This window comes from Poeciliopsis prolifica, unplaced genomic scaffold (genome assembly GCF_027474105.1).
Source record: "Poeciliopsis prolifica strain line A6 unplaced genomic scaffold, Auburn_PproV2 SCAFFOLD030, whole genome shotgun sequence".
NCBI classification, from domain to species: domain Eukaryota; kingdom Metazoa; phylum Chordata; class Actinopteri; order Cyprinodontiformes; family Poeciliidae; genus Poeciliopsis; species Poeciliopsis prolifica.
In genome coordinates, this window is record NW_026562405.1 from 2,084,355 (window position 1) to 2,110,781 (window position 26,427).

Consider the following 26,427-nt stretch of genomic DNA (forward strand, 5'->3'; position numbering starts at 1 on the left):
TTTGTGTTATTTGGAAGCTTTTTGTATCTTATCTCAGCTATCTTATCTTATGAAGCCTAAAAAACAACACAAGAACTTACCGACACATCGTGGTGGCTGAGAATCATATCCACCAGTTTCAGTACACCTAACGGTTTCATTCCCAACCAAGTTGTATCCTGTGTTACATGTGAAACGTATAGTTTGTCGATATTCTGGTTTACGGACATTATTCCAAGAATGTCTGCCATTTTCCACTCTGGTCGGTTTGGGACAAGTAACAACTGCAAAAATTGGCAAAAGAAAATAAAAATTGCTGTTTCAGGTACAAAATATTTTAGTTGAAAAAAAAAGAGTATAATTTAAACTGAACAGAGCTAAAAATAACTGTTACTCATGATGTTGTTAGGTTTCCATCTCAGGATGGATCATTGTCAGTTTTATACTGTGATGAAATGACAATGAGCTAATTTACAAGTAGTGGAAAGACGATCTGTGTTATTTGGAAGCTTTTTGTATCTTGTCTCAGCTAACTGATCTTCTATGAAGCCTGAAAAACAGCACAAGAACTTACGGACACATCGTGGTGGCTGAGAATCATATTCACCAGTTTCAGTACACCTAATGGTTTCATTCCCAACCAAGTTGTATCCTGTGTTACATGTGAAACGTATAATTTGTCGATATTCTGGTTCAAGATCATTATTCCAAGAATGTCTGCCATTTTCCACTCTGGTCGGTTTGGGACAAGTGACAACTGCAAAAATTGGCAAAAGAAAATAAAAATTGCTGTTTCAGGTACAAAATATTTTAGTTGAAAAAAAAAAGAGTATAATTTAAACTGAACAGAGCTAAAAATAACTGTTACTCATGATGTTGTTAGGTTTCCATCTCAGGATGGATCATTGTCAGTTTTATACTGTGATGAAATGACAATGAGCTAATTTACAAGTAGTGGAAAGACGATCTGTGTTATTTGGAAGCTTTTTGTATCTTGTCTCAGCTAACTGATCTTCTATGAAGCCTGAAAAACAGCACAAGAACTTACGGACACATCGTGGTGGCTGAGAATCATATTCACCAGTTTCAGTACACCTAATGGTTTCATTCCCAACCAAGTTGTATCCTGTGTTACATGTGAAACGTATAATTTGTCGATATTCTGGTTCAAGATCATTATTCCAAGAATGTCTGCCATTTTCCACTCTGGTCGGTTTGGGACAAGTGACAACTGCAAAAATTGGCAAAAGACAAGGAAAATTGCTGTTTCAGGTACAAAATACTTTAGTTGAAAAAAAAGAGAATTTAAACTGAACATTTACCTTCACAATTTGCAGTCTGTTTGTTAGATGTAAAATGCAAGTTAAACAAGACTCACGTTTGCAGATGATATCTGGCTTGGTCCACTTCCCATTGACACATCTAATGATCCCAGTGCCACTTATTTTATTATATCCAATTATGCACTGATATTTGATCACAGTACCACTTGGAAAAAGCCTTTTTAGGAGGGACTCAGCAGAGAGAACTGTGTTCTGTACATGTTGAGGTTTGGGACAGTCAGCTAGGAGAAAATAAAAATGAAGAAAAATCACACACAAACACATACACATAAAAGCAAAGTTATGATTGTGTTATTTGGTTATTTAAAAATTATTCTAAAAAATATGTTTAAGAAACAAATTAGTTGAAGCTTATATTTGGACACAAAAAAAAGTGTCAAATGTTTCTGTAAGTAAACAATGGCATGCAAGGTGTCTGCATTTATAAATCTGATTAAGTCAGTGCCTCACCAGCTATGAACCTAACTGTACATCCTGGGAATCAGGGAAGGAAATTTAGCATGTTCTCCATTGCTCAGAGTGGCTGGTGAAGAAAACATTTCATTGACTTTTTTCTCAGCACAAGAACTTACCAATGCATCGTGGTGGCTCAGAATCAAATTGAGCAGTTTTAGTACATCTAATGGTTTCATTCCCAAACAAGGTGTATCCTGCGTTACATGTGAAACGTATAGTTTGTTGATATTCTGGTTCACGGACACTATTCCAAGAATGTTTTCCATTTTCCACTTGGATCGGTTGGGAACAAGTAACAGCTGGAAAAATTGGCAAAAGAAAAAGAAAATTGCTGTTTCAGGTACAAAATACTTTAGCTGAAAAAAAGAGAAGAATTTAAACTGAACAACATTTACCTTCACAAATTGCAGTACCATGCCATCCTGAGAGACGGCAATGTTTGAAACTCGATCCAATGAGCCGGTAACTGCATAAAAACATAAGAAGTCATAGAGACTGTTAGTATCTATTTGACAATCAGAATAGTTCAGCTGATGAATAATATTTTATAATTAAAGATCATGCTACTAATTTTACGTTTTCTATTTACTCTTTCACACAGAGTCATAGTTTGCTGATGGGATGCAAAAAAAACAACCTTTAAGGAGATAGCAGGCTATATTCCTTCTCAAAATAGCGATGGCTATATCATCTTTTTTATGAAAGACAAACTTTTGTTTTGCTTTAAAGTAAAATTGCACAGAATAGATGCACATCTCTACATACTGCCTTTGTTGCACCATTTTACATAGATAGAAAGAATCAGGATAGTTCTGTTAATTTGCTTCTCTCATGCAGCATTGTAATGGAGTGAGACATAAACATAACACATGTTGCTGAATGTCATAAAGTGAAGGAAAAAAGCTAATTACTAAACAAAAATAATAATAAACTGGCAAATAAAGAATATTTTTTTATAGATATCTGAAAAATAAAATAATTAAAGGCAGCTTTTTAGTTTTTGCCATTAGTTTAACAACCATTACGAAATACATAACTGACTCAAGAAAAATTATGTCTAACTTCTCATAAATCATACAAAGAAAAAAAAACTCTTCTGCAGTTCACAAAAGATTAAAGGGTTACCTATAAGAAATAATTAATAACACATAATAGAACAATTTGGTTAAATATCTGCATTTTAACAGTGTGTTTCAGACAAAATGTCAACATAGGCTTCTATCTTCTGCCATTAGGTCATTGTTCAGACTAAAAATATGTTTGCATCAGTTTTACATGAAGACTGAGAGGAAGGAACAAAGCATTTTGCTTTTTTTCATGCAGCAGACAGATGGAAGGTTAGGAGAGTGAAAAAGATCCAAGAAAAGAGTTACTAATTGATTACTGATATATGGATTGCAATTTTCTTAAATAAATAATACCACAATTAATCCGTCCATCTATCCATTTTTTTTCTTACACCCTTATCCCATCGGGGTCGGGAAGGGTACTGGTGCCTATCTCCAGCTGTCACAACAATCAATCAAATATGACAAAAAAAGTTGTTTTCTCGGTGTATGCAACATATTCCCATCATTCTGCAGGTTTTTCTGCCCCCCCCCCCTCCGTTTTGTTCAGGGTGAATCTGGAGGTAGAGCAGTCATCTTGTGATTGGAAGGTGGTAGGTTTAATTCCAGCTTCCTCTTGCCACATGTTGGTGTGTTCCTGGGCAAGGCACATAACTGACAAATTGCTTTCCAGTCTGTGTATCGGTTTACAAATGTGTGAGCATTTATGAATGCAAATGGGTGAATGTAACTCTAATGTAAAGCGCTTTAAGTGGTCAAAATGATTGGAAATCTGTATATGTTCAGCCCATTTATCATTTTCCATCTGGAATTTTTGATGCATGGAGTGAGATCCTTCTTGGATCCCTAATCAAGCGGTATTATCAGTAGTCTTGAATGTCTTCCATTTTCTCATTACTGCTCCCACAGAACAATACAAGCACAATAACAAACAAAAATAATGCTGGATATGTAATTTTTTTTTAAAGGGATTTTCATTGGGGCTGCACAGTGGAGCAGTTGGCAGCAATGTTGCCTTGCAGCAAGAAGGTCCTGGGTTCAATTCCCAGCATGGCGTCTTTCTGCATGGAGTTTGCATTTTCTCAATGAACATGCATGGGTTCTCACCGGGTTCTACGGCTTCCTCCCACAGACCAAAAACAACTTTCAGGTAAATTGGTCTCTCTAAATTCTCCCTAGCTGTGTGTGTGTGCTTGGTTGTTTATGTTGTGTGAAGAAGAAAGTCACACTCGTGTCTTCTTTTAAGTTTTTCATGTTATTTTCTTCAGTAGATCTTGATGGAACTGCCACACCACCAAAGGTGAGTAGGTGAGTAGGAATTTTCAATTACTTTGGATTGTTTAACACCTTGCAGTGTGAAAGTTAACCATACCAGCTAAAATGTAACAAATGTTGTAATTTCAGTCTTCAGTCCCCAATTGAACTGAGTCAACTGGACTATCAGGTGTGAAAACACCCTTAGTGGAGTTAATGCAAGTCAAAGCATACACTTAATTTTCTGAGATAACACAATGACATTTTAGCAGATAATAATGGAATTTAAATACTTGGAATCACACATACCCTTCTTTACAGGTTACTGTAACCACCGCACCAAATAGAGTACCCTGGCTGGTATCAAATACCATGTGCGGTTGTGCTGCTGGGAAACCACAGTCTTTCCCTTTGATATAAAGAAACAACAAAAACAAGCAAAAAAAAAAAAAAAGTAGACATTATTGTAGGATTACAAAGAGCCAAGATGACCATGAAAGGCATGATGGATGACTGTTTGTTAGATGTAAAATGCAAGTTAAACAAGACTCACTCTTGCAGTTGATATTTGGCTTGGTCCACTTCCCATTGACACACGTAATGACTCCTGTGATAGGTATTCGATCTTGTCTAAGTACGCACTTATATTTCATCACAGTACCAATTGGAAAAGTGTTACTCTGAAGGAGCGACTCATCAGTGAGAACTATCTCTTCATAGTGAGGTTTGGAACAGTCAGCTAGGAGGAAATAAAAATGAAGAAAAATCACACACAAACACACACGCATAAAAGCAACGCTGTTGTTCTGGTATTTGGTTATTTAAAAATTATTCTAAAAAATATGTTTAAAAAACAAATTAGTTGAAGCTTATATTCAAACACAAAAAAGTGTCAAATGTTTCTGTATGTAAACAATGGCATGCAAGGTGTCTGTATTTATAAATCTGATTAAGTCAGTGCTTCACCAGCTATGAACCTAACTGGACGTCCTGGGAATCAGGGAAGGAAATTTAGCATGTTCTCCATTGCTCACAGTGGCTGGTGAAGAAAACATTTCATCGACTTTTTCACCAGCCACTTTTTTTTGTCTTTGTATTGTCATTCGTTCTTAAAATTACTTTGATCATGTTATAGTGTGTTGCTTTTTTAGAAAGAGGGGGCAATAATTTTCAAAGAATTTAATATAAATATACATTTTACTTCAGTGATTTTGTCACAAATTACAATATAAGCAGAATAATAATCAATTTTTGGATTATGCTTGTATTCTATATACTTTGAATTGTGGTTGGGATTTTTAACTCTATTATATAAACAACCACAAACCACAGGATATTTTTTAGAAGGGGTCCGGGGAGAGGTTTGGCACATCATTAAAAATATCATTGCAAAAGATTCTAATTTCTACTCTTTTACAATTTCACTCCAAGAACAAAAGTAAGTGTCTCTTTTATGGAAAAATATGTTGTGAATGGCCCATCTGGGAATGTGCATTGCAAACCAGCTAAAGCTATAAATATTATCGTGTTCATAATTTGTTTATACTTAAAACTAATAAAGAACAAAACCATCTTTTACTTTTTTGATCACATTAGAAATTAAAAAATAACTGTTAGTCATGATGTTGTTAAGTTTCCATCTCAGGATGGATCATTGTCAGTTTTATACAGTAGTGAAATGATAGGCTAGACAATCAGATAATTTACAAGTAGTGGAAAGACGATTTGTGTTACTTGCAAGCTTTTGTATCTTGTCTCATCTAACTGATCTTCTGTGAAGCTTGAATAACAGCACAAGAACTTACGGATACATTGTGGTGGCTCAGAATCATATCCACCAGTTTCAGTACACTCAATGGTTTCATTTCCAACCAAGCTGTATCCTGTGTTACATGTGTAACGTATAGTTTGTCGATATTGTGGATTATGGCCACTTATCCAAGAATGTCTGCCATTTTCCACTCTGGTCGGTTTGGGACAAGTAACAACTGCAAAAATTGGCAAAAGACAAAGAAAATTGCTGTTTCAGGTACAAAATGCTTTAGTTTTCTTGCAAAAAGAGAACAATTTAAACTGAACAGAACTAAAAAATAACTGTTAGTCATGATGTTGTTAGGTCTCCATCTCAGGATGGATCATTGTCAGTGTTATACTGTGGTGAAATGATAGGCTGGACAATGAGCTAATTTACAAGTAGTGGAAGGAAGATTTGTGTTATTTGGAAGCTTTTTGTATCTTGTCTCAGCTAACTGATCTTCTATGAAACCTGAAAAAAAGCACAAGAACTTACGGACACATCGTGGTTGCTGATAATCATATCCACCAGTTTCAGTACACCTAATGATTTCATTCCCAACCAAGTTGTATCCTGTGTTACATGTGAAACGTATAGTTTCTCGATATTCTGGTTTACGGACACGATTCCAAGAATGTCTGCCATTTTCCACTCTGGTCGGTTCGGGACAAGTAACAACTGCAAGAATTGGAAAAAGAAAAACAAAATTGCTGTTTAAGGAACAAAATACTTTAATTGAGAAAAAAGAGAGAATAATTTAAACTGAACAGAACTAAAAAATAACTGTTAGTCATGATGTTGTTAGGTTTCCATCTCAGGATGGATCATTGTCAGTTTTATACAGTGGTGAAATGACAGGCTGGACAATGAGCTAATTTACAAGTAGTGGAAAGACGATTTGTGTTATTTGCAAGCTTTTTCTATCTTCTCTCAGCTAACTGATCTTCTATGAAGCCTGAAAAAAAAGCAAACGAACTTACTGACACATCGTGGTGGCTGAGAATCATATTCACCAGTTTCAGTACACCTTATGATTTCATTCCCAACCAAGTTGTATCCTGTGTTACATGTGAAACGTATAGATTGTCGATATTCTGGTTCAAGATCAGTATTCCAAGAATGTCTGCCATTTCCCACTTCATCCGGTGTGAAACAAGTAACAGCTGGAAAAATTGGAAAAAGAAAAAAAAAAAACTTTAGTTGAGAAAAAAAGAGAATAATTGAACAGAGCTAAAAATAACTGTTAGTCATGATGTTGTTAGGTTTCCATCTCATAATGTATGATTGTCAGTTTTATACTGTAGTGAAATGACAGGCTAGACAATCAGCTAATTTACAAATAGTGGAAACATGGTTTACTTTATTCACAAGTGTATTTGTAAACTGTTTGTATGTTGTCTTAGCTAACATATTTTCTGTAGGTTCTGAAATAAAGCACAAGAACTTACCAATGCATTTTGGTGGCTCAGGATCATATTGGCCCATTATATGCACATAAATGGTTTTACTCCCATGCAAGTTGTATCTGGGTCCAGTGAAATGTATACTTTGTCGATATTCTGGTTTACGGTGGACTAGTCCAAGTATGTGTGCCATTTCCTATACTCGGTATGGAACAAGTAACATCGGAAAAATTGGCAAAAGAAAAAGAAAGTTGCTGTTACAAGCACAAAATACTTCAGCTAAAAAAAAGAGAGAATAATTTATACTGAACAATACTTACATACACATCTTCCATCTCCATACCATCCTGTGTGGGTGCAAAGTATTACGTTCGATCCATAGAGCACGTAACTGCATAAAGTCAAAAGAAGTAATAAAGACTAATATAATCTGTTTGACCATAAGAAAAGTTCAGCTGGTGAATAACATTTAATAATTAAAGATTATGCTGCTAATTTTACATTTTCTATTTACTTTTTCACACAGAATCATAGTTTTCTGATGGGATGCAAAAAAAAACTTCTCTTCTCAAAATAGCGATGGCTATATAATCTTTTTTATGAAAGAGAAACTTTTGTTTTTCTTTAACGTAAAATTGCACAACATGGATGCACATCTTTCCGTGCTGCTGATGTTGCATCCTTGAGCATAGAGAGCAAGAATCAGGATAGTTCTGTTAACTTGCTTCTCTCATGCAGCATTGTAATGGAGTGAGACATAAACATAACACATGTTGTTCACTGTCAAAGTGGAGACAGAAAGCGGCGACAGAAAGCTAATTACATAAGCAAAGTAATAATAAACTGGCAAATAAAGATACAATTTTTATATTTCTGCAAAATAAAATGACTAAAGGCAGGTTTCTAGTTTCTGCCATTAGATTTACAATACAAAATACATAACTGACTCACAGAAAGATTATGTCTAACAACTCATAAAACAAACAAACATACAAAAAAAAAACTATTCTGCAGTTCACAAAAGAAAAAATGATTACCTATAAGAGCTAATTAATAACACAAAATAATACAATTTGGTTAAATATCTGCATTTTAACAGTTTGTTGCAGACAAAATGTCAGCGTAGGCTTCTTTCTTCTACCATTGGGTTATTTTTCAGACTACAAATATGTTTGCATCAGATTTACATAAAGACTAGGAGGAAGGAACAAAGCATGCTCCTAAGTTGCTTTGTTTCATGCAGCAGATTGATGGAAGGTTAGGAGAGTGAAAAAGACCCTCGTAGTGGATGTGGCACTATCAATTAATCCAAGAAAAGATTTACTAATTGATTACTAATATGTAGATTGCAATTTTCTTAAGTCAAATAAGAAAATTATTTGTCCATCCATTTTTTTTCTTACACCCTTATCCCATCGGGGTCGGGATTGGTGCTGGTGCCTATCTCCAGCTGTCACAACGACTAATCAAATATGAAAAATAAGATTTCAACAAGGTTTTTATTGTAGGTAAAATTATTAATAGACTTATCTGAAATATTAATATTGATTATAAACCATTTTAATGTCAACTCTTCTAATACTAAATCACATAACAACTGCATAAAACATCAGCAAATTGCACTGGAGATAGAAAAAAGTCCTTCAAACTATTCCACCTGTCTTTAGCAACCATTGCAAAAAGGTCATTCATACTCCCTCATCAGGTATGTTTTACTCACGGTGAAAAAAGTAGTCATTTTTATTAATATATTAAATATTTTAATTTTAAATGAGGTTATTAGCTCAGATTTTCTTTACTGAATATTCACACATAAAAAAAGCACTGAATTGAACTAATAACGCAAGAAATTTCTATAAAACATAAATCTGAAAACAATGTTTAAACAGCTCCATAAACATTATATAACTCAATTCAACTCAGTTAATGTTACATTTTATTTTGACATATATTTGTACAAATTTTACTGGCTCTAATGTTTTTATTTTTAAATGTGCGGACATATCTAGATGCACATCCTGACAAAAATTTAATTGCTGCATATTACATAAATACTGGTATTGCAGCAATGAACATGTTAGTGTCCCTCATGATTTCGGGCACATTCATACCTAACACATTTGGTCTGGTTTAAACAGATCAAAGTTTGTTTCCCCTGTTGGTCCAGACCTTTTATGGAGCTGTGAATACAGTCATGCAAATCCTGGTGTGAACCAAACAACCAAACTGAGACTAATTTTTTAGGTGATCTCTTGACTTGCAGTAAATTGGCCTCAAAATCTTAGTCTCAGTTTGATTAAAGTGAAATCTGGAACATTTTTTTTTTTTAGGTTCTCCGCTTTCAAACAAATTCTCGTACAGTTTGCCTTGGTACAAACCAAATACATGAAATATGCATCTTTTTAGACTACACAATTCCTTGTTGGTTGGTATTATGGTAAAAATGAACACATCAGAGTTTCCTGCACTTCCATATGTGGTGATTTTAATGAACTTGTACCTGTTCTCCTGTTTTCTACTTAGCAATGCTGTTGCCATTTTGTGTTGGGTCAGCGCAGGTGGAACAAACACATTTGCAAACTCTGTTTCAAAATTAGAAATATTCCATCGCTATTCCTGTGTCAAATGAACTGCTGTTGATGTTCAAAATTATATTGCTGTTATTTAAATAGGAGAAGTGTGAATGCACATCCAGACACACCAAGAAAGCAAACTCTGAGCTGCCTCAAAATCTAGGACTCAGTTTGATTAAAGGGAAATCTGGAACAATTTGTATGTGGATGCAAGAGGACTAGTGATCATTAAAAAAGCAAGAAGGGAACCATGGCGCAAGGCACAATTGGTAAATATAACCAAAACAAAAGGAAGAAATGGCTCATGATATATTTCTAAAAACAAAAGAGAAATCTTAGAAGTGGATTTTGGTTACATTTTGTGAAGAAGATAGATGCACTCATGTCTTCTCAGCTTTTCATGTTATTTGTTCAGTAGATCTGCAAACCACCACAGGCAATGGGGTGAAAAGGTTTTTCAATTACTTTGAATTGTTTAAAAAAGTACAGTGTGAAAACAAGCAACACCATCTAAAATGGAACAAATGTTGCAATTTTGGCCCTCAGTTGAACTGAGCCCAGCAGACTGACGGACATGATTGTTTCGAGTTCTTGCAAGTCAAGACATACACTTGATTTTCTGAGACAAAACAATGACATTGAAGCACATAATCTAATTTAAATATTTGGAGTCATACATACCCTTTTTCACAAGTTACATAAACCGATGCACCAAATAGAGTCCCCTGCCTGACGTCATATACCATGTGTGAATGTGCTGGAGGGATACCACAGTTCCTCGCTTTAATATATAAATACAACAAAAATAAAAATACAAAAGAACAACAGTCATCAGTGTGATATTATCGTGATCCAAGATGACAATGTAAAGCATGTTAGATAACTGTTTTTATCAGATGTAAATTGCAAGTTAGACAGGACTCACGCTTGCAGGTGATGTCTGGCTTGGTCCACTTCCCATTGACGCAGGTCATCTCCCCAGTGCCACTTACTTTATTATATCCAAGTATGCACTTATAATTGATCACAGTACCATCAGGGAATTCTTTTATTTTAAGAGATTCCGCTGTGATCTCTATGCGTACTCTATTTGTAGGTTTTTCACAATCAGCTAGGAGAAAAGAAAAATGACACAAAGACACATAAAAGCAAAGCTGTTATTGTGACTGGTTTTTTTAAATGACTCTCCAACATAAGTTGAAAAATATGTTAGTTGAAGTAGGACTGGGGCATATGAGGAAAATCTAATATCCTGATATATTTTTGCTATGTCACGATACACAGTATAAAATATTCTTAAATGAACTGCAATGTTATTTCAATCTGGAGAGACTCAGACGGAGTAAAGGGAAACCAGTAGAAGAGTTTATTGATATACAAATTAGAGTCTTTGATGCAGGGGCCCCAGCTGAGGACATCAATTATCGCAAACTTTCCGATGGGCTCAGATGAGCATTCCGTATGCTGAGAGGAACGTTATCCCCCCGGGACCCGACAGTGGTGGTGGAGGCGATGAAGGATGTGGCCGAATGGCTGAGCAAGTGGAGGTGAAGGGGTGGAGGTGGGTTGAGCTCTGTTGGAAGCGGGAGACACCATGGATGATGGTCCTTATCAGCTGGAACATGGGCGGTGATTGGATGTGACGCATCTTGGACCAGCGTTGATTAATCAATGGTGATGAGCATGCTGCACCGGTTGGGGTTAGAAGAGTCTTCCAGTTTGAATTTGCACCTGGGCTTCATTTTATAAATCCCTTGCAGCATGATGTCACACACACACACTTTACCGCCCCCATTTCCCTGCTAGACTTAAATGTAAGCTCATAAAAAATTGATTCAGTATTTTGCGTAGAAACTAACAGCAGATGGTAGCAGTGAGCTTCAGGTTCTGTAAACGGCTTTGATTACAGAACTAGTGAGGGGGCAGTGAAATGCTAATGTTAAATCCACCCATATGTCCAATATTAACTGCATGTTTTTAAATGCTGACGTCAGTAATTCATTTTTAAGTCTCCAAATCCTTTTGGATTGATATTGATGCTCTGTACCAATTACTTTTTTCTAAACTTTATTGTGTCTTATGTACATACATCTATAGTAGATTGTTTTTTATCAGTACTTTTGACTCGGTAGACATTATAGATCATATGACGAACAAGTTAACTGCGAACCAGCAAATGTTTTGTCAAATCTTAATAAATGTCTGATGGACGTTTGCTGTTGATTTGACGCTCTGCGTCGTTATGACAACGTTAAGTGGACGTTGTCATAACGTTTAATGCTAGACGGGTAGTTGTTAAAGTTAAGGTTATTTTTAAATAAAAGTTCTTATTTGTCAAAGTGACCCTGACATCAAACAAAACGTAATATGTTTTATATGTGACAACAAAAAATTAGTACAATATTATATCTTTGAAGCCGGTTTGGCCGGTGACGTACTGACCTGCAACGTTCCCGATAAATAGGCACAGGATAAGGAGTTTTCTCTGTCTGCCGATGTCAACTAAACCCTTCATAGATGTGGAAGGAAATACAAACCATCCGGATGAAGCTGCCTCTACATCAGTCCAACTTTAGTCATGGAAATGTGGTGTGTAGAGACGCTCCTCACGGTGGAAATGATTCTCCTTCCATTGAAGTCAATTCATTTTTAGTTACTAGAGGGAAATGAGGTGAGGTTGAAAATTTTCAAAATAAAAGTCTTGGTTTCCCAACATAAATTACTGTTTTGGAATTCACTAATTCAAAAGTTTTCTTCTTTTGAAGTGAAAACAAATATAAGTTGATAAAAGGGAGACTGCTTGTTTTATCCAAGGCGTGGTAAGGCGCTCAGAGTTCGGCAGTCCTTCATCTGTAGTAAATGTCCCAACAGCTGGGTCCAGTTCCAACTGAGAAAGAAACAGATAAGAAACCAAGGACTGACTGTTTAATCAGAGTTGCATTTTTATTGTGGAGGGGAAAAAATGACAATCGGATCAAGAGCTATTTCTTCTTGCTTGAATATGAAAATCATATTTATACTTAATGATTCACACAGAAAATTACAAGAAAAATGAACAAATTAAAACAGTTTAAACAAGATTGTTTGGTATTGTGATGGTCTGAGCTCAAAAACCAAATGAAATGGATACCTGAATGAAGAAGGATACTTAAAGACTTCGGAACTGAAACAGGATTGTTTGGTATTGTGATGGGTGAAAAAATACATAAAATGAATACCTACCTGAATGAAGAAGGATACTTAAAAAGTGTGGAATTGTAATGGCTCCAACGTCAGCTCTTCTCTAGTGTCATATGAACTATAGGGTCATCAATTAAGAAATTTGTGTAAGAATTATTGGACAGTTCATTTTTTTTTTTAAATAAAAGGTTAACTAATTAATGCATACGTAACTAGCATTTCATGGAATTAAAGGTTAGTCATTTTAATAAAAATATTTTTGAATTAAAAAAAAATACCAGTCAATTTATACAAAATCAAGGCTGCCTTTTACCCAATTGTAGATTAGCAAACACTTAGCCACCTTGAAGGAAGCAGTGATCATTGACCAGTCTAAACGTTGTGTCTTGTATCTTCACATCAAGAATAGGTGACAAGAAAAAAAATCTTGAACATCTTTCAGCCTGGCTAAAACTTTATGAGGCAATTTGTAAGGCTTTATGACTCCAGTGAAGTACACAGGCAGTCATTATAATCAACCGTGCAAAACTTAAACTCTCTATTTCTGATGTCGACGTCGTCAACGTTATGGGGATATTAATTTGTTTGGACAGGAGCCTGTGGTGGTGTTTGCATATACACTCGTGAGTTTTTGTTTGTTTGTTTTTTTTTTCTTTTACCATAAACTGCTGATCTTTCTATATGCAGGGAATTTACCATGATTATGATCACTACTGTTACATCCCTCTTAGAGCCAACATTAAGAGTGTGCGCTACAGTTCTTGCAGATGGAAGTCATCACTGATGGAAGTCATTGATGGAAGAGGCTATTTTCATTGTTGCTGGAGACTTTAATCAGGCCAATCTGAAGATGATTCTCCTATTTTTCCATCAGCACGTGGACTTTGCAACCAGAGGTTAGAGTCGCTGTGTCCAGGGCTCACAGCCTGCTACCACATTGCTGTTAGGGTGGCAGGAGGGAGAACAACCCCTCACCATGTTCTGCCTGCTACCCTCTGGGAAAAAGTGCAGCAGCTTCAAATGCAGAGCAAACAGATTCCTCAAAAACTTCATCCTTCATTTCATACTAAACTCGTGTTCATTTAATGTTTCATTGTATACATTGACACTTTTTAATTATTATTTATTTTATTATTACTATTGGAGCTTTGCAACAAAAATTTGTTCCCAACATGTACATTTTTATGTGTACAATTGAATGACAATAAAGTCTGTCTCTGTCTACCTTTTTAAATGTGACCTGAATCTAAACAGCAAGGCTGTATTCATCCAATCTGAACGCCAATGATAAACGATAAATGTCACCATTCTGTGTCCTGATACGCATAAGCGGGAAGAAAAACAACAACCATGAAGGACTATAATGAGGATAAAGTTGTTAATGAGCTGGCTCGGGTCAGACAGCAACTTCAAAATTGCAAAATATGCTCCATTAGCACCAACTTCTGTTTCCGCAAACAGGTTCTATGTGTGATGTTATTATGCCTTCTGCTTCGCATGCGGGACAATTTCAGGTTGTTTGCAGTTCGCACTGGAGATCACATACAAGTCATATATTTGGAAGTGTAAGTTGTGCCAAAAAAAACTTTCTGATTTCACAAAAAAAAATCGGGATTCGGTTACTTCAAGTTGCACTACAAATTTTTTGTCTTCATAATTCAACGCATTGAAATTGCGCTTCTGTCTCTGAAAACTCAGGAGGTGATCACAACATTGCTCCTGTTTTAACCCATAGTGTTTTCAACAGTATTGCAATGAGATGTAGTTTGTATAATGAGCCCAGCAGGTTTCCAGTTCCATTGAGTGTTTGCTAATTGTTGCTAGTTTGAAGGAGCTGACTTGGGGAGTCATGGGGGTGCTCTGTGAGGCGGAAGCTACACCTAGAAAAAGGAGGAGCTCTGCCGCCGTTCCCTAGACGTTTTGCAAAGCTGAATGGTCGCCATGGGAGATTTAATGATTTCTCAAACATGCATGAACGAATCAGGTCAACAACCAGGTACATGTTTGATGATGGAATGCAATTATAACAAGGTGGAAAGATCAAAAAAGTCAGAAAACATTAGGCTAGGGAAAAAGAGAAAAATTCATTCATGGTTCCAAAAACTATAAAAGCGACCTCTACAGGCATAATGAAGTATCATCACTTATTGTGAAGGAAATTTGCAATCTTCTGTTCCACACCTTCAAAACGATATATCGTGTTGTCTGGACTATAATACAAACTTCTATTTTTTATCCATTAGCCATACTTCACAACAGCTTCATCCCTCATACAATAGTCATCAAGAACTCTAAGATGCATGTTTTTTCTTAATAATTAAAATAATTTCTAACATAAATAGAAAAAAATAGTTCACAACGTAAGTAGTAGAAACAAACAATAAATATTTTCAAATTTTTACTAGCTTGGTAAAACCAATTAGTGTATAAAACGATGCAGATGTCAAAGGCAGACGTCCTTCATCTGTAGTAGATGTCCCAACAGCTGGGTCAGTTCCAACTGAGAAAGAAACACACATAAGACACCAAGGAGTAACTGTTTAATTACAGTTGCATTTTCATTGTGGTGGAAAAAAAAAAAAAAAGACAACAGGATCAAGAGCTTTCTTCTTGCTTCAATATGAAAATCATATTTATACTTAATGATTCACACAGAAAATTACAAGAAGAAAAATGAACAAGATAAAACAGTTTAAACAAGATTGTTTGGTATTGTGATGGTCTGAGCTCAAAAACCAAATGAAATGGATACCTGAATGAAGAAGGATACTTAAAGACTTCGGAACTGAAATATCTCCAGGGTTTACTATCCTTCAGAGTCATCTGAGCTATAGTGTCAAAAGATAGAAAGTTTGTGTGAGAATTGTTGGACATTTCATTTTTTTATCAAAAAGTTAACTGATTTAATGCATTTGTAACTAGCATTCCATGGAATTAAAGGTTAGTCATTGTAATGAAAATATTTTTGAACAGAAAAATTATACAAAAGTATTATAAATCAGTAAATTTAGACAAAATTAAGGCTACCTTTTACCCAATTGTACATTAGCAAACACTTAGCCGCCTTGACGGAAGCAGTGATCATTGTCCAGTCTAAACTTTGTGTGTTGTCAAAAAAAAAATCCTGAACATCTTTCAGCCTGGCTAAAAGTTTACGAAGCTATTTCTAAGGCTTTATGACTCCAGGGAAGTACACAACCACTTATCAATCCAGATGTTTGTTTTTTCTGGTTTTTACAATTTCCAATGAAATCCTAATTTCAATGTTTTGTTTTTTTTACTTTTTGTTCAGGTATTTTTTTTTATTTTTATAAGTGGTTTGATGATATTAAACATTTGTGCAAACAATAAGAAATCTGTAAACGGATTGTATTTAGTTTCAAGTAAAGAATCTCAAACATTATTACATAGTAGTTAATGTGCTTTTTCCTCCTTGGCAGTATGTTTTACTTTCACCCAGTTACACAGACATTAACAGCTAAATTTTAACCTGTCTCAGTGTTTTTACATTAGTCAGTTATTAAAAACCAACAAACACCATAAAACACTTGAAGATGAATGCTTGTACATTGTTTCAGGGATTTTCAGTTAATTTAACACTAAAATGGAATCAAAGTGTTGAACTTTACGTGTATTTACATGTAAACATGCAGAAGTTGAAGGGAGAGAACATGAAATAGGGAAAAGGAGCAAGACAAAAAGCTTAAATGTTTATATACAGCTCTGGTAAAATGAGAGCTTTATCATATAAAATGATCAATCTCTCTGATTTTAGTTTTTTACATGTTTGAGTAAAATGAACATTGTTCTTTTATTATGAACTACTGACAACATTTCTCTGAAATTCCAAGCAAAAAGTTAGTATTTAGTTGCAGAAAATTAGATATGGTCAAAATAACAAAAAAAAAAAAAAAAAAAAACACAAAACAAACAAACAAAATAATAATAATAATAATAATAATAATAATAATAATAATAATAATAATAATAAGAAGAAGAAGAAGAAGAAGAAGAAGAAGAAGAAGAAATGCAGGTCTGAAGAAACGCATTCAGACCTCAAATAATGTCAAGAAATCAAGTTCATATTCATTTAGAAACAACAATACTTATGTTTTAACACAGAAAAACTTCATAAATCAATATTTGGTGGAATAATAATGAGGTTTTCAGTGGTGTTCAGTGCACTGGTTTCTTAATATTTTTCAGGGCTGTACATAAAGATATCCAGTTATATGTAAGTTTAAAATATAATATCTCACCATCGCCTCCAAACCCAAAAGATGCAGAAAAGAAGTGCAAGTGAACAGCCAACTGTGAAGGAAATGAAAGAAAATAGATTTTTGATAATTTTGCATTTCAGTCACAGAAAATGATAATATTCATTTCTAAGAGGCACTTTCATTCATGTTACCTGCCACGCCTATCAACAGTAGGTTTAAAGGAGGTTCAATTTCTGCAAAGATAAAATAATATTAAAACCAAACCCAAGAGATTTGCTCTTTAGATAAGAGCAAAACTAAAGATGTTGCTCTTTTCTTTAGATTTCAAAATACTCTGGTCTGCAAGTACAAAACAGTGTAGTCAATGGATTTACAAAATGACAGGAAAGATCCAATTAAGTATTTATAGGAAAAATATCAACATAGTTAAATATGCACAATTCTTTGGAAAACTAATGAAAAATCCTTATAACTTATGATTCTCCAAACATGCCATGTTACTTCTGCGATTCTTTCGTAATGCAGTGACTCACCAAGGTCGTCTACAGAGCAGTGATCAATATAGAAGTTTTCAACTTCTGCATTGTCTGAGAAATCTATAATTTATTTACTGCTGAGGTACACAGAAAACTCACTTGATTGTGATTAAAAAAAAAAAAAAAAAAAAACTGGTGAAGTGACAAATTTTTGATTAACATTTTGCTTTCCAACTTCATTTACTTCATTTCACCTGCCACAGCTATCAACAGTGGGTTTAAAAGAGATGTATTTTCTGCAATATTAAAATAATATTAAAACCAAACCCAGATTTTACTCTTGTCTGCAAGTACAAAACAGTGTAGTAAATGGATTTACAAAATTACAGCAAAGATCTAATTAAGTATTTATAAGGAAAAAATCAACATAGTTAAATATGCACAATTCTTAGGAAAACTAATGAAAAATTACTCCTGCTTAGGTCAAGACACATCCACTTATGATTCTCCAAACATGCCATGTTACTTCTGCGATTCTTTCGTAATGCAGTGACTCACCAAGGTCGTCTCCAGACCGGTGATCAATGTAGAAGTTTTCAACTTCTGCATTGTTTGAGAAATCTATAATTTATTTACTGCTGAGGTACACAGAAAATTCCCTTGATTGTGATACAAAAAAAAGAAAAAGAACACATTGTGTGACAAATTTTTGATTAAAATTTTGCTTTCCAACTTTGTTTAAAAATACATTTTAAAAATTTTTTAGAAGAAAACTTTTGATACTTTTTAATAAGGTGGATGCTGATGCACTGGTTGTAATAATAGTTTCATCAGATAATATTTTGTAGACTTTAAATAACAAAGTTAGCATAACTCTTGTTTATTTCCTAATTTGGATAAAATATATGTTTCCTCAAAATACCCCAAAACTCCCTAGTGAGGCTGCTACCCCCACGACCCGACTCAATATATAGATGTGGTCAGGAAATCTTTAAAGGGGACAATTTATTTTTTATTGAACTTTATGTAAATATATATTGTCTTCCAGTGAATGTGACACAAAGTAAAATAAAAATGTAAATCTATGCAAAAATACTCGTTACATATTCTATAAGTTGTTTTGTTGCAGGAGTAAATGAAATACTTTTTGTTGTAATTTTGCCTTCTTTGGTCTATTCTGTCACAAAGGATTCAGCTGCATTTTGACATATTCTAAATATGCACCATGAAGCTAATTTTAATTTGGCATGAACAACACACTTTATCTATAACTGTCATTCATGCACCATCCATTCTTTTTTAGGTTTAGTTCTTAGTAATTACCTATCTTGAAACCTTTTATGAAAAACTTATCTCCTCTAAAATATGTTAGTAAGACACATTTTGACAAATGATCAACAGGTTAGGGTAAAATAACCTTCATATTCCAGGACTCACTCTTGCAGATTAAATCTGGTTCAGTCCAAGTCCCATCAATGCAGGTTATGATCTCAGAGCCACTTTCTTTTTCAAATCCATTGGCGCACTCATATGTGACTTTAGTACCATCTGGGAAATCCTCTCTTAGGAAGGATTCATTCGTGAGAACCATGTTCTCCACACTTTTAGGTATGGGGCAATTACCTAGGAAAAAATATAAATCTTGCATGAGCCTTGTAATTGATCAGCACTTCATCTGCCATTACCCAACATTGATGCTGCAGCCTACTAACAAGACCACCAAGGCCCCATAAAGACTTATATAGTAATCGCAGACTTTCAATGTTATTCATTTTTTTCAACTAAATAACTTCAGATCATGTTGTCAACCATTTCCTTCCCTTTGTGATCACTCCTCTACTTTCAGTTCTTCTAAAGCTAGGATTATTGTTGACAATTTGAACCTGCTTGAGGACCTACAAATATTTGTGGGGATTGCTCTGCATGCACCATTTTCACTCAAATTGTATGGCTGCATTTCAACTCATTGTATGATTACAGAGCAGGTTGATCTTTACCAGCATTTCTATGAACCCTCTCTGAGGATTCATTTCTGAAGAATCAGGGATGGATTTTTTATTTTTTTTTAACTGGCCACATGGAATGGTGGAGAAAACTTTTCATTGTCGACACAAACATTTCACAAGCCACTGTTTTCTTACCACATTCCATGCTAAGTGGCTCTCATTGTGCTTATCAGGAACTTAAAAGCTTCAGAAATAGCTTGACAAATTTTTCCAGTTTGATAAATATCAGAGATGTTGTCTTCTCATCTTAAAATAACTTAGAACAAGTCATAATATGTTGCTTATTTAGTTCTTCATAGACATGTTGTCTGGGAGTCTCAAAGTATATTTGATGTTTCTATTTAGTTCGGTGTGAAATCTACAAAAGGCTGGAAATACAGTGTATATTATTATCCTCTAATGAATGTGTCACAAAGTATAATATAAACACAATAAATTATGATGAGATTGTGCTTTTATTGTACATACATTGATTTGTGGTTGAGCTTTGTAGTTGACTTTCATATATAAAACCACAACTCCCAGGACTATTATATTACTGAGGCACAAAATTGAAAATATTGTAACAAGACATTTTAATTTCTCTTCTTTTACAATTTCACTGCAAGAACAAGAGTAAGTTTGTTTCATTTACAGAAGAATATGTAGGTAAAGGCCCATCTGGGAACGTGCATTATGAATGAGCTAGGGCTGTAAATATTATATCACTCATAATTTGTTTATTCTTAACACTTATTCCCATTCAAATAAACAGTAAAGACAGAATTTGCATTTCAACTCATGCTATGGTTTGCTTTTTTGATCATGTTAGAATTCCGATGACACTTGTTCAAAATTCTGTAAAATTAATGACAATTAACCATTAGCCATGTTGCATTAAGGGTTTCATCTCAGGATGGATTATTGTTAGTTTTATACAGTGGTGAAATGATAGGTGGGACAATGAGCTAATTTACAAGTAGTGGAGAGAGATTTGTGTTATTCACAAATGTGTTTGCAAGCTGTTTGTATTTTGTCTCAGCTAACTGATCTTCTATATGAAGCTTGAAAAAAAGCACAAGAACTTACGGACACATCGTGGTGGCTCAGAATCATATTCAGCACTTTCAGTACACATAATGGTTTCATTCCCAAACAAGGTGTATCCTGCGTCACATGTGAAATGTATAGTTTGTTCATATTTTGGTTCACGGTCACTATTCCAAGAATGTTCGCCATTTTCCACTTTGATCGGTTTGGAACAAGTAAGAGCTGGAAAAATTGGCAAAAGAAAAAACATTGCTGTTTCAATCAAAGTCAAAGTTTATTTTTATTGCTCATTTTTAACAGCCTCAGCAGAACAAAGTGCTTCACAATAAAAACAACATCGCAGGAAGATAAAAAAATCAAATAAAATTACGTTTAGCAAAAATAATAATAATAAAATTAGCAAAACTTCAAATGAATGAAAACCAAAACAGTACATAATTTTAGATGAAGCAATTTACCTCCATCCTTCCATTTCAGGCACAAAGTGCTTCAGTAAAACTGTGTTGAGAAAAGAGAGAATATTTCAAACTGATCAACACTTACAGATACAGTCTGCGATTCCAAACCATCCTTCGTCCACGCACTGTTTGAAGCTCGCTCCACTGACCCGGTAGCTGCATAAAGACAAAGGAAGTCATAAAGACTGATACAATCTGTTGAGCCACGAATAAAAAGTTTTAGGTCGCGAGTCAGATTTAATAATTAAAGATTATGGTAAATTTTCGATTTACTCTTTTGGAGTCATAGTTTGCTGACAGGATCCAAACGCCCCGTCTTTTCAGGAGGACTGTTACGGTCACTGACCTCTAGGGGCTCTCTTCATAAGAGAGTCCTCTCTCTCTCTGTGTTTCAGATGCACAGGTGAAATGTGTTGGAGCTCATCAGCCACTCCATAAAGAGATTCATACAACCAGTGTTGGATCCCTCTTGTTTGGGCCTTGACCTGATCTGACACTTTGACTGGTGACTGAGTGATTTTGGCTGTGAGCCTTTGAAATGTGTTAACCAAGACCTGTTGTGGTGTTTTTTTTTCACAGTGGAAGCTGGTAGGGGTTCTCTGCCATTTGTGTTCAACCATTTTTCTCCTGTTTTGATGGCTAGCCAGGGAGTTTCAGGTTTTGTTCTTTCTTTTCTTCTATTTACCATTAGAAAGTTCTTTTTAATTTCTTAGCTAGACAGAGGGGGGTGTTTGTTTGTTATTTTGGCCTTGGAGACCCTGAAGATAAATACTTCCCTGTGTTCTGTTCTTTGTTTTAGTTGACTTACCTGCACTGTAAATAAATTATCCACATTTTGCTACAGACAACTGTTTGTTTTTTGTGTTACAACCAGCACCAGATTTTACCCTTATTGGTCTTGGGGGGGTTGTAACATAAGTGGGGGCTCGTCCGGGATTATTTTGTTTGTGTATGGCGCAATTTAGTTTGAAGGAGTTTTTAGATACTCCTACTGTACAACAGTTTGTCTGTAGAAAGGATGATTTGTATGAAATTGCTTCGCATTTTGGTCTCCATGTCCCTAAGTCTTTGCTCAAACGTGAACTGAAGTCTCTTGTCTTTAGTGTCTTGTTTGAAAAAGGTGTGCTCTCAGGAGAAATGGAGAAAGAGGACACCACCTGTTCTGAATCTGCTGATCAGCCTGAGGAGGTAGAGAAGACACCACCTGTTATCAAGCTAGATGGGAAACAACCACCAGCCTCTTTCCCACGGTTTGAGCCCTTCTCTATTGAATCAAGTCCGACTGTTGACTCACGTCAAGAATTGAAGCTGAAACTGCCATTAAGTTGCGTCAGCTGGAGCTACAGTCTCATAAGCCAGCCACTGTTCACACTACAGTTTCTGGTGACAATGAAGACATCATTATGTCACCAGATAAACCTCCCTCTTCTCTAGCATCGTCTACATTTGACCTCAGCAAAAATATTTCCCTGGTCCCACCATTCCGGGAGACGGAGGTGGAGGCATATTTTAATGCGTTTGAACGTGTTGCTGTTGCCCTTCACTGGCCCACAGATGTCTGGTCTCTTTTGTTGCAGTGTAAACTGGCTGGTAAGGCACAGGAAGTATGTGCAGCACTCACAATTGAAGACAGTCTTGTGTATGACAAAGTTAAAGCTGCTATACTCAGGGCATATGAGTTGGTGCCTGAGGCCTACAGGCAACGATTCAGAGCCTTAAGAAAATCCTCTACACAAACATTTGTTGAATTTGCAAGGGAAAAAGGAATGTTATTTGACAGATGGTGCCAGGCAACTAAAGCTGCTGATTTTACCTCACTACGTGAGCTGGTATTGTTGGAGGAGTTCAAAAACTGCCTTCCAGACCGCACAGTTTTATACCTAAATGAGCAAAAAGCCTCCACCTACAAGAGGCAGCTGTCCTGGCTGAGGAGTTTGCCCTTACTCACAAAATGTTTTTGTGTGTAAATCTGACCAACCGTCTCGTGACAAGACATGGAAAGATGTGCCACCATCTCCAATTAAGAACCCTCCAATTTCCAAATCAGAAAGACAATGTTTTTATTGCCACAAGATGGGCATATTGTTTCTGACTGTTTGGCCCTGAAACGTAAACAGGCACCCCAACCACCAAAACCAGCTAAGGGGGTTGGCCTAGTCAAGACGCTCAGATCTTCCCCACAACTTTCAAACCTGAGTGAACCTGATGACTGTTTTAAGCCCTTCATTTTTGATGGTCTTGTCTCATTAACAGGTCGTCGTGAGGATGAAACCAGTGAGAATACTGAGGGACACGGGTGGTTCCCAGTCATTCATCCTGTCTGGTTTTCTGCCATTCAATGCTGATACTTCCTGTAATGCAAGTACAGTGGTACAAGAAATTGGAATGGCTTATGTACCGGCACCTTTACATCATGTTCACCTAAACCAGGTTGGCCTCTGGATTCTTTAAAGTTGCGGTGAGAAACTCATTCCCTGTTCAGGGGGTTGAATTTATAATGGGAATGATCTTGCTGGAGACAAGGTTCTTCCTGTACCTGAGGTGGTGGATAAACCCAGTTGCATGATGGGTGAAGATGAGTTGTTGGAAGCCCATCCTGATGTGTTTGCTGTCAGTGCTCTTACCAGGTCTCAAGCCCGTAAGCTGAAGGAAGTGAACTTGGAAGACTCTGTTCTAAGCTCTGCTTTGATGGAGGACAAGCTGCCAGCAGATGACCTTGTAGAACCAGCATCCCTCAAGGAGGACTTCACCCAAAAGTCTGAGGTTTTTATCCCGCAATCAATGTCGCGTGAGAGTTTGAGCCAAGCTCAGAAAAGTGATGAAACTCGTTAAATGCTTTGAAAGTGTGAGTGATTCAGTAAATAATAAGGCCCATAAATTTTATGTTGAGAATAAATTACTCATGAGGAAATGGATCTCAAGGCCTGCCTTGCAACAGAAAGGTGTTGGAGAGGATTGGGGAGTAGTATATCAAATTGTTATTCCTCAAGGTTATCGTGAACAAATACTGCAGATGGCACATGACCACTCATATAGATCATTTGGGAATCACTAAAACCCATGACCGTATTCTGCAGCATTTTTTCTGGCCAGGCCTGAAAAAGGATGTTGCCAGGTTCTGTAGGACATGTAAAGTTTGCCAAATAGTGGGTAAACCTAAATCAGAGGGTACCACCTGTTCCTCTTAAACCCATTCCTGCAGTTGGTGAGCCTTTTGAGCGTGTCCTAGTGGACTGTGTAGGTCCTCTGCCCAGAACAAAAGCTGGTAATCAATTTCTCTTGACTGTCATGTGTGTTGCCACTCGGTTCCCTGAAGCCATTCCACTGCGGAAGATTACGGTGCCCACCATAACGAAAGCTGAAGTTTTTTGCAACTTTTGGTCTGCCTAGAATCATACAAACTGATCAAGGTCGCAATTTTCAATCCAAAATCTTCAAGCAGACACTACAGTTTTGGCATTAAACATGTTCCCTCAAGTCCGTACCATCCCAGTCACAAGGTGCTCTAGAAAGGTGGCATCAAACTATCAAGGCCATGATGAGAAAATATTGCCATGAAACAGACAAAAGCTGGGATGAAGGCCTTCCTTTTCTGCTGTTTGCAGCCCGAGAAGCTAAACAGGAGTCTCTTGGTTTTAGCCCTGCTGAACTTGTATTTGGGCATGGTGTAAGGGGACCACTGAAGGTTCTGAAGGAGCAACTCCTGTCAGCTGAGACGCAGCCACAATCTAATGTCCTTGAGTTTGTCACACAGTGTCGGGAGCGTCTATACCATGCTTGTTCAATAGCAAGAGAGTCTTTATCAGCTACCCAAGGGAAAATGAAACATCTATATGACAAAAAGACTGTAAAGCGGTTGTTTGAACCAGGTGATAAAGTGCTCATGTTGGTGCCCACACCTGGCCCATCACTTTCAGCCCAATTTGCAGGCCCATATGTGGTAAAAAGCAAAGTCAATGACACTGACTACTTTGTCCATACTCCTGATAGGAGGCGCAAAATGCGTCTGTGTCATATAAATATGTTGAAGTTGTTTCACTCCAGAGAAGAAGACAAGGACACAGGTCGTGAGGACTCTCCGCAACCTGCATCAATCTCTCTGGTGTCTGGACATACTCCCCATGATGGTTTGAAGAAGAATGATGAAGGCCAATGTGGTAGGCTTTCAAACTCTGCCATTTTGGATTCTTTGGATGCATATTTGTCCTATCTTCCCCAGGGTGAGAAGGAGGATGTGGAAGGACTGATCAAGCTGCACCCTATGCTTTTTGGCGATGTGCCCTCTAGGACCTCAGTACTGGAGCATGACATTGATGTGGGTAATACCCCACCCATTAAACAACATGCGTACCGTTGTCCCCCAGTCAAGAGGGAAATGATGAAGAAAGAGGTTCAGTACTTACTGGAAAATGGGTTGGCTGTACAGAGTCATAGCTCCTGGAGCTCTCCGTGTCTTCTGACACCAAAGTCAGATGGTTCTCAACGTTTCTGTACAGACTTTCGAAGAGTAAATGCATGCAGTTACCCAGATTCACATCCATTGCCTCGTATGGAAGACTGCATAGACAGTATTGGTGCAGCCATCTATATAACAAAATTAGATCTGCTGAAAGGGTACTGGCAAGTTCCTCTGACTGCCAGAGCTTCTGACATTTCAGCTTTCGTCACACCAGACCATTTTTTGCAATATACCGTGATGGCATTTGGAATGCGAAATGCACCAGCTACCTTTCAGCGACTGATGAACGTTGTATTGGGAGACATTAAGAACTGTAATGTCTACTTGGACGACATTGTAATCTATTCATCAACCTGGACTGATCACATTAACACTCTGAAAACTGTGTTTGCTCGTCTAGCTCAAGCCTCCCTCACCTTAAATCTGGCAAAGTGTGAGTTTGCCAAAGCGGTGGTGACGTACCTTGGAAAGGAAGTGGGCCATGGCCAGGTACGTCCGGTGAATGCAAAGGTGGAGGCTATCCTAAACTACCCTGTTCCCACCACAAGACGTGAGCTACGCCGTTTCTTAGGATTGGTTGGCTATTATAGGTGTTTCTGCAGGAACTTCTCAGTGGTGGTGGCTCCTCTGACAAATTTGTGTAGTCCAAAGATGCCATTCAAATGGACTACTGCATGTCAACATGCATTTGACTGTGCAAAGTCCTTTCTATGCAGTGCTCCTGTATTG

General features: G+C 36.5%; 2 protein-coding genes across 8 annotated transcripts in view; both read right to left on the minus strand.

Annotated features, from left to right (window-relative positions):
- LOC129372766 (C4b-binding protein-like) overlaps positions 1–12,515 on the minus strand; it is a 51,914-nt gene extending 39,399 nt beyond the window's left edge. Inside the window, exons 1-4 of the mRNA XM_055050266.1 lie at positions 12,313–12,515; positions 10,796–10,981; positions 10,552–10,651; positions 7,618–7,688 (exon numbers count right to left, since the gene is read on the minus strand). Of these exons, the coding sequence (XP_054906241.1) occupies positions 7,618–7,688; positions 10,552–10,651; positions 10,796–10,981; positions 12,313–12,385 (430 nt within the window). The 5' untranslated portion in view covers positions 12,386–12,515. The remainder of the gene's footprint in view (positions 1–7,617; positions 7,689–10,551; positions 10,652–10,795; positions 10,982–12,312) is intronic.
- The window catches only part of LOC129372762 (sushi, von Willebrand factor type A, EGF and pentraxin domain-containing protein 1-like), an 86,863-nt gene that overhangs the window by 14,762 nt on the left and 45,674 nt on the right, over positions 1–26,427 (minus strand). For 6 of the 7 annotated variants that reach the window (XM_055050251.1, XM_055050254.1, XM_055050253.1 and 3 more), the window contains 7 exons: positions 4,409–4,508; positions 2,174–2,244; positions 1,895–2,077; positions 1,358–1,543; positions 1,028–1,210; positions 554–736; positions 81–263 (listed from right to left, as the gene is read on the minus strand). In XM_055050251.1, coding sequence (XP_054906226.1) covers positions 81–263; positions 554–736; positions 1,028–1,210; positions 1,358–1,543; positions 1,895–2,077; positions 2,174–2,244; positions 4,409–4,508 — 1,089 coding nt within the window. Of the gene's footprint in view, positions 1–80; positions 264–553; positions 737–1,027; positions 1,211–1,357; positions 1,544–1,894; positions 2,078–2,173; positions 2,245–4,408; positions 4,509–4,652; positions 4,839–5,904; positions 6,088–6,389; positions 6,573–26,427 lie in introns of all 7 variants that reach the window. The other variant, XM_055050252.1, reaches the window with a different exon arrangement.